This window comes from Dioscorea cayenensis, unplaced genomic scaffold, assembly GCF_009730915.1.
Source record: "Dioscorea cayenensis subsp. rotundata cultivar TDr96_F1 unplaced genomic scaffold, TDr96_F1_v2_PseudoChromosome.rev07_lg8_w22 25.fasta BLBR01000075.1, whole genome shotgun sequence".
NCBI lineage: Eukaryota > Viridiplantae > Streptophyta > Magnoliopsida > Dioscoreales > Dioscoreaceae > Dioscorea > Dioscorea cayenensis.
In genome coordinates this window covers 347,625-355,748 of record NW_024086466.1, presented here as the reverse complement: position 1 = coordinate 355,748, position 8,124 = coordinate 347,625, and the positions used below count along the sequence as shown (strand labels likewise).

General features: G+C 36.0%; 1 protein-coding gene and 1 long non-coding RNA gene across 3 annotated transcripts; one reads left to right on the top strand and one right to left on the bottom strand.

Moving 5' to 3' along the window:
• Window positions 1-4,515: 4,515 nt before the first annotated feature.
• Window positions 4,516-6,501, bottom strand: LOC120253391. The gene is made up of 3 exons (XR_005534255.1): window positions 6,409-6,501; window positions 6,062-6,248; window positions 4,516-5,657 (listed from the first exon to the last, which is right to left on the bottom strand). It is a non-coding gene; the product is annotated as an uncharacterized LOC120253391 (long non-coding RNA).
• Window positions 5,654-7,364, top strand: LOC120253390 (probable N-acetyltransferase HLS1-like). Of its 2 annotated transcripts, XM_039261730.1 has the most exons (3): window positions 5,654-5,895; window positions 6,051-6,235; window positions 6,333-7,364. In XM_039261730.1, the coding sequence occupies exons 1-3, from the start codon at window positions 5,719-5,721 to the stop codon at window positions 7,186-7,188; spliced, it is 1,218 nt and encodes a 405-aa protein (XP_039117664.1). In that variant the 5' UTR covers window positions 5,654-5,718; the 3' UTR covers window positions 7,189-7,364. The 2 variants fall into 2 exon arrangements, with proteins under 2 accessions (XP_039117664.1, XP_039117665.1); XM_039261731.1 differs by lacking the exon at window positions 5,654-5,895 and having other exon boundaries at window positions 6,116-6,194.
• Window positions 7,365-8,124: the final 760 nt, after the last annotated feature.

The window sequence follows — 8,124 nt, the reverse complement described above, 5'->3', positions numbered from 1 at the left end:
AATGTTGGAAATCACAGGTTTTTTTTGTCCTTCAAAAATTGGTCTTTACGCCATGTCACCTGGTCTTTATTTGAATTAACGAGTTCGCTCTTGCCAAGTCAGCATGAGTTCACGGCTGTTACGATTTTTTCTTTTTTTTGGTAAATCTAAGAAACCACATGTTATGGAATTATAAAACCACATTCCTTATTTTGCAAAAATCGCAAACCACATCAGTTTTTTTTTAATTTGAGTTTATTGCATCAAACAATTAAATGGGCATCATGTAATGGTGTGTGTATATATATATATATATTTCTAGCTCTAAACCGAATTAGATAAAAAAAATTTCAATTAAAATTTTTCCAATTCAAATATTCTTTCACACAACCAAACATTCAAAAAAACACTTGATGATGATGATGATAATGATGCAAATGTGAAGTTCATGCTTGGTGCCTTTAAGCCTTTGTCATGACACATAACAACATCTTATAACAGTGTCATAAAATCAAAAATGTTTAACAAATGAAATATTCACATGTATGATGTATGACTACTTCAATTTATTTGTTTAAGCACTATAATATATATATATATATAAACAAGCAATATGTCAAAAATAATTACACGTGAAAAATTAAGCTCTACAACATTTGTGTCCTCCGTCAATGTGAGTTGGGATTCAAATCCTTTTTTTTAACGGAATGAATGTAATGCAAGAGATTCAGTACCAATAGATCAAATGAATTTTAAAAAATCTACTTATTTAAATATTAAAATTCTCCCAAATTAAAATATAATGATAAAAAAACACTATCATCACTGGCATGACGTAAGTGTACTTATTAAGCCTGAACCCAAAGGGTTAATTCATCATTATTATTTGGATAATGTTGTTAAATGTTGTTGTTTAACACTAATAAATGGGACCCATGATCCTCTTGTTCACTCAAATGTGTGCATTATATAGTCACATATATCCATCATACTTAAACATCAAGAATCATGTGAGATTTCCCCAAATCACATTAGAAATGTCAAGCATTGATGAGTAGACCATGGAATCACATCCACACACATCTCTATGATAATCAAACATATCTCTGTCCAACTGCCTTGGTGAGCACTCTTCTTTGCCTCCCATCTCACACTTGACAATATTTATAATTTAAATAACAAAAAAAATTGGTTCTTTCCATTATATGACATTTTAATATTTATAATATTTATAACCTCTCTCTCTCTCTCTCTCTCTCTCTCACACACACACACACACACACACTCTTTTCGTCTTATATCTATATATATAATTCAATTAAAATAAAAATCTAATAGCTACAATAAAGATTGGTTCAACAATCTACATAGTAAAGCTTGGTTTAATTAATAAATAATATATGTTAAAAAATATTTATACAGAGAAATTTAGTTTTTATAGAACTTTCAGCATATTATAATAAACTAGTTTAAAGACTGATTTTAAAAAAATTGACTAGTCAAAAATTAAACTAAAATTTTAAAAACTCATTATTCTCTCTATAAATCAAATGGAATAAAAAAACACTATATCTTAAATTAATGTGCTTTTTAAGGTGGTAAAACTAACTTTATTAACTACCTATTTTAATAATCTACATTATTATTATCTACATTGTTGATTAAATCATTTTTTTACCAAGTGAATAATCTACTAAGGAACAAATTAAATACCATGACCAAATTAAAGCAACATAACAATAAACCAATAATATACAACAGATTATAAAGAAACTCCTTTATTTTTCCATAAAGATTATAAAGAAACTAAAACCTTTTTCCAAAAAATAAAAAAATTATCAATGCATGAACTTTCTTATCAAAATATCAAACACTAATAACACCCATCAAAAGATGACAGCATCCAAAAACCCTCACAAGCATCTCTCTCACTCTCTGTCCATCTTAATGTGCTAATCTCCAAAACTTCATCCATTTGCAAAGTACAATAATATTCACCATACCACACCAAATATCCAGGTTGTCCCCTCTTTTGACTGCAGCTTTCACACAATCTTTACTCTTTACCCAACAAAGCCAAGACAAGGCCTTACTTTAACTGATCTTCCTGCTAATTCTACCTTTTGAGTTGTCAAAAATTTGGGCCCTGTGTTGGACCATGTGTGCACTCCCAAGACTTACCTTTATATAATTTTGTGGGTCTCTATGCCTAGCACGCCACCCCAGGACAAACTTTTGACTTTCTGACCCAGTGAGCCCTCTAAATCTAAACTGGTTGAGTCAATTCAATCCACATAATAAAACTACATCAATTTGTCACTTCAATGGTTTCTCAGAAATTTCTCCCCAGTTTACTAATTGAACAGTTGAGCAGTTGAAATTTCACTATTCCTTTTGAATAAGACTCATGCATGTGAACACACATAGTCAACCTCACATGTTTGGTTTTGGTGGTGGTTCATGCAGTTCAATTTACAATTGAGAATAGTCAATAAAGAGAAGAGAATATCACAAGGAGCTTTGACAACCAAATGAGAGGGAACAAACATTAATATGCTATTTCTAATTTAATCTTATCAGAATGAATAATTAGTATCTTGAAGTTAACGTTTGATTTTTATGAAAAAGATAAACTATCATACAGTGGTACCAAAGTATCTTGCAAATCTAATATTCCTTTATACTTTTAAAGGAATGACCCTACCAAAAACAAAGAAAGCCGCGTAGAACTTCTTAAGTCCCAATATTATTGAGAAGAAAACCGTATTTTTTTCTTTTCCGTTAATAGACCAAGAGCTCGTTGGCTCATCTTAATTAATGACTTACTATTAAATATGTTCTCTTTTTAACTTAACTGACTAAAATATGACCAAATAGTCTTGTTTGGCCAGTCACCTATAAAGCTATTAGCATGTTGGATTAATTTAAGCATGAGATGGACCACTTACAATGTTAAAATTAAAGCAGGGAAAGATGGAGTGAATATTGTACTACTCTGATAGCTAAAAGTAGCAAAAGAGTTCTAATCAATTGAAAGTATCAAAGCCATGCTTAAGACCATGTCATAGGCCAAAATGCAGACATGCAGAGCAAGTTGAGTGTTTATTATTTTCATCCCTCATCTTCCATGTTTGTCAAAGTGTCTTGATTGGAGTGAAGATGACTGCTTCAACATACACACATATATATATATAAAAGCATGCCATTGCCAACCGAAAGCTTGTGTTTTGTGCTTAATGGCTTAAATAAAATAAGGAAAAAAAAAAAGTTCAGCAAAGTAATATGAAACATATCGATGGATTTGTCTCTTCCTCTTTGGCTCAAACCATGAGAAATGGTTCATTTTCATGGTTAAAGTGTTCCATTTTCTTAACTATTTCTAAGCTCCCAAAAGATGCTGGAATGCCTGGACTTGTTAACTTTCTCAGAACCATTCATTATTGTTGTTACATGAACTATTTGACAATGCATCAATATCATTCTAATGTCAACATTATTTGACCATGAAAAAGACTCCTCTTAAAACGGTCTCCTTGTAAGCATCGAAACAGAGTTCACTTGTGTTAAAACACTATATATATCACTAAAAATGTTCTAATTACTCCACAACATGACATAACTCTATGTTATTCCCATCAACATCATCATTGTCCCTCTCAAAATAAACAATAAACAATGGTATGAGATCATTTTCATATCATCTTCATGGCCTATCAACATTGGGACCTAAATAAATATCATTAATTAGTTTTATGTGAGACTATGAATTGATAACCTGAAGTTCCTATCCATAGTGTTGTCTGTAAAAAACTAAGCACATAACTGAAAAGTCACCTGACTTTAGGCAGAAAACCACTCAAATTATTTTACATTTGACACTGATAAGTCACTTCACAGAAGCACTGGCACAATAACCTTCCTTTTAACTTTAATAGCATGTTCTATTGAACCAATTAAGTAAAGAAAATGGTAACCCAACTAGACTAAAGGAGGGAAAAAAAAAAAAAGCAGAATACAAAAGAAGCATCTGATTTTAGATAATGGAATAAGAATATGAATAGTGGTGTATCTTATGAACACTATGTTGTGCTCCCTCTAGGTTGGTTCTTAGTCACCAAGATCATCATCATCATCAATTTCCTTACAAAAGGAAAAAAGATGTGGGGCTTCCTTTTGAGGAAAAATAACTTCTCAGTTCTCAACCCTCTTCTAAATTCTTACTAGGTCTTAGGTTGCTAACCAAACAGTGATAACAAGACTAAAATAATCCTTCAAATTCACCAGGTCAATATATTTTCTTTGAATTCCAAACCATCAAGAAATTGTAGACCATTTTCCCACTTCTTTCCAAGACCTAGTCACATAATTGAACTTGCACACCAATCCACTACAAAGTCCAAGGTGGTAGGTATATATATATATATATATATATTTTTTTAAGAAATGCAAAAAAATTCCTTTTTGCATATGTGTAAAAAATGAATTAAATAATTAAATGTTAAATCCCAAAAATTTATACATAGAGAATGAAGAGGGTTTTTGGGAAATAAAAAAAAAAAGGGAAAGAAATGAAGGACTTATCCTGAAAGGAAAGAGAGGAGGATGAATTGGGACACGCGTCACGCTTGCAGGAAACCTGGAAAGCGTGAGGGAATCCCAATCATTGCCAGCCGCCCCGCCGTTCAGAAACGCTTTGTTTTAACGGTTCGAGCGCAACGGAATCCGCCCCCAAATCTTCACCGTTCCATTGTTCCACCAACACACACTTAACAATCATGAGCCATAACTAAACAACCAATCCTTATCCTATCATCATGACAATAAATACTAGACATCCAACCAACCATAGCCCATTTAAACCGTGACCTGAGGAACATATGAAATGATCTAAACGTCTCATCATCTCTAGTAGAACTTTTTCCTTTGGTGAGAGATCCATATATAAGTCCACGTGTCACCTTTCTTTAGTACCAGGTGAAGAAGAGGGCCATAAGAATGTTCTGGTTTATCATCTTCTTTATTATTATTATTATTATTATTATTTTGGGTCATGGCTAATATTTTAAAATAATCAGATTGATTTTAATTTTTATTTAACAATTCTTTTTAATATATAAGCTAGAGATGGAGATATATAGAAAGGAAAAACTATATGCACTCACTCACAGCCGCCAACTATTTCTATCAATCAGGACCCACCACAATAGATGGATGGATGGACTGCTAAACTACGGTACTCTTTCTCTCCCAACCCCTTGCTCTTTCCGTGATATTATTGGAACCATATTAATAATATCCCCTTGAGCCATTGAAGTAGGCCAGAGGCCCAGGATTCTCCAGCGAGAGCGAAAGGTGAGCCCCCAGGGTCTCCTTCTTTATAATATATACATATATATATATATATGTAAGGGTTAAGGGGATGCTACGGATGGGGCAATCATATAGCATTCACAAGCATATGAAAAGCGAAACCACAAATGAAAACAAAGAAACAGAGAAGTGCGTGAGATAACGAATCTATTAGAAAAGAGAGAAGAGCTACCTCATGCTTTCCTGCTCGCTTTCCTCCTCCACGTCTCTGCGGCTCCACACGTGATTCTCTCTATCGATAACGCCCCTCATACCCTCTTCTCGCTTCTCTTCTCTTCCCTTTCTCCCCTGTTCATCATCATCATCATCTGAAGAAGAAGAAGAAGGAAGAAGAAGAGATTAGTGCTGGAAGGTCTTGGAAGGGATTTAATGGAAGGAAGAGTAACCGTTTTGATTCGAGAGTTTGAGCTAGAGAAAGACCGTGAAGCAGCTGACGCCATCGACCGGGTTTGCGAGGTTGGACCCAGTGGTAAGATGACTCTTTTCACTGACCTCCTCGGTGATCCCGTCTCCCGCGTTCGCCACTCCCCGGCCTTTCTCATGCTTGTACGTATTTATTTAACATCATCATTCCTTTTTTTAAAAAAAAAAAAATTTATTTCTATATATTTAAATATATATTTGATATATATATATATATAAATTTAAAAAAAAAATTAATACGATGGTGTTTTGGTGGTTTGGCTTTATGTGATGAAAAGGTAGCGGAAACCGTTGGGCCGGCGACGGAGATCGTGGGCCTAATCCGCGGCTGCGTGAAGACAGTCACCTGCGGTAAAAAGCCAACCCGCAGCGGAGCAACCACCGCGAAGCACCAGAACCCTCCTTCCCCGATTTACACCAAGGTCGGCTACATCCTCGGCCTCCGTGTCTCCCCCTACCACCGGTACTCTCACCGGCTTTATAAATTTTAAAAAATAAAATAAAATAAAAAAAATATAATATAATTATTTATATGCCATTAATTAATTAATTAATTATAGGAGGATGGGGATAGGATTAAAGTTAGTGAGGGAGATGGAGGAGTGGTTCAGAGATACAGGGGCGGAGTACGCTTACATGGCTACCGATAAAGACAATGAAGCTTCAGTGCGGTTATTCACCGGGCGGTGCGGGTACTCCAAGTTCAGAACACCATCGATCCTCGTCCACCCAGTGTTCGCTCACCGATCGCCGGCGGCGAACCTCGCCACCATGATCCATCTCTCACCCACCGATGCCGAGCTTCTCTACCGCCGGAGATTCTCCACCGTCGAGTTTTTCCCACGCGACATCGACGCCGTTCTCCACAACCCGCTTTCTCTCGGCACCTTCGTGGCTGTGCCCCGAGAAACGATCTGGTCCGGGATTAGCTCCTTCCTCTCCGATCCGCCATCATCGTGGGCGGTGTTGAGTGTTTGGAACTGCAAGGATGTGTTCCGGTTGGAGATCCGAGGAGCGGGGAGGTTCCGGAGGGGGTTGGCGTGGGCGAGTAGAGTGGTGGATCGGGCGATGCCGTGGTTGAGGATCCCATCGGTGCCGGATCTATTTCATCCGTTTGGGGTGTACTTTCTCTATGGAGTAGGAGGTGAAGGGAATGAGGCGGCGGAGATGGCGAGAGCTCTATGTGGGCACGCGCACAACATGGCGAGAATGGCCGGAGGGGTTGGGGTTGTAGCGGCGGAGGTGGCGAGCTGTGAGCCGCTCCGGGAGGGGATCCCGCACTGGCGGCGGCTCTCGTGCGCGGAGGACTTATGGTGCGTGAAGAGGTTGGCGGAGGACTATAGCGATGGGGCGGTGGGGGATTGGACCAAGTCGCCGCCGGGGACCACCATCTTTGTGGACCCCAGAGAGTTCTAATAGTGGGGCCCATGGGTTTTTTTTTTGGGTTTTTTTTTTACCTCGGGATCGTGTACATTATCATCGACGGTTGTGATTTCTTTGCTTCTTTTGATGACGTGGCCCGCCGGGTTTTGAGTAACGGTTTCACGGGCGTGGGATCTCGTGGCGATTTTGGCGGGAACTGATGGCCATGAGTTTTTGTATTCTTGTTGAGGTATACTTTAAGAACTTTTTTTTGTGTTTATCTTTTTTTTAAAAGAAAAAGAAAAAAAATTTTGTTTTCATTGTCTTTGTGTGTATGTAAGAGAAAGACATGAGAAGTCCTTCTAATCACACAAATATTTGTTTTTTTTTAATATATATATATTTTTTTTTTCATTTAATTATAACAATAATCTGTTAGTTCCAGCTGTCTTGGAACGGCTAAATCACTTTTTTTTTTTCATAATATAGTATTTTTATTAAATTTTTGTGAAATATTTATTAAAAAAAATTAATCTTATAATTTTTTAGTTAAAATTTTTAAATTTTGTTTTATTATAGAGATATATAGATCTTAATCACTTGTGAAAAAGCATATCTAAATGAAAGAAATTAGCAAAGATATTTGATAATTAGATATTTGACTTTTGTGATGAAGAGACAAAGAGATTAGTTGTACTTAGTCTGTAAATTCCTTCCACTAAAGAGAGTTTAGGAAGCAAAGGTTAAATGAAAAACACGAGTTTAAATTATTAAATATTGATTTGGATTTTGAAATTAAGAGTTAAAAGAGAAAGAGTGGGAGTGTACTATTTGAAGTACTCTTTTTGAGTTTTTGGGTACAAAACATGGTGTGGACCAGAGTGACTTTTTCAGGTCTGGTAGGGCATGGGTTGTCCATCAAGAAGGTCCTTAACTGGTTCCTTATAATGACAAAATGGTCATGCTTAATTAATCTTAATTCCTATTTTA

Coding starts and splice junctions, on each gene's coding strand:
- LOC120253390 (XM_039261730.1), top strand. CDS start 5,719: ATGGAAGGAAGAGTAACCGTTTTGATTCGAGAGTTTGAGCTAGAGAAA. Junction 5,896..6,050: donor CCCCGGCCTTTCTCATGCTT/GTACGTATTTAT, acceptor TGTGATGAAAAG/GTAGCGGAAACCGTTGGGCC. Junction 6,236..6,332: donor CGTGTCTCCCCCTACCACCG/GTACTCTCACCG, acceptor AATTAATTATAG/GAGGATGGGGATAGGATTAA.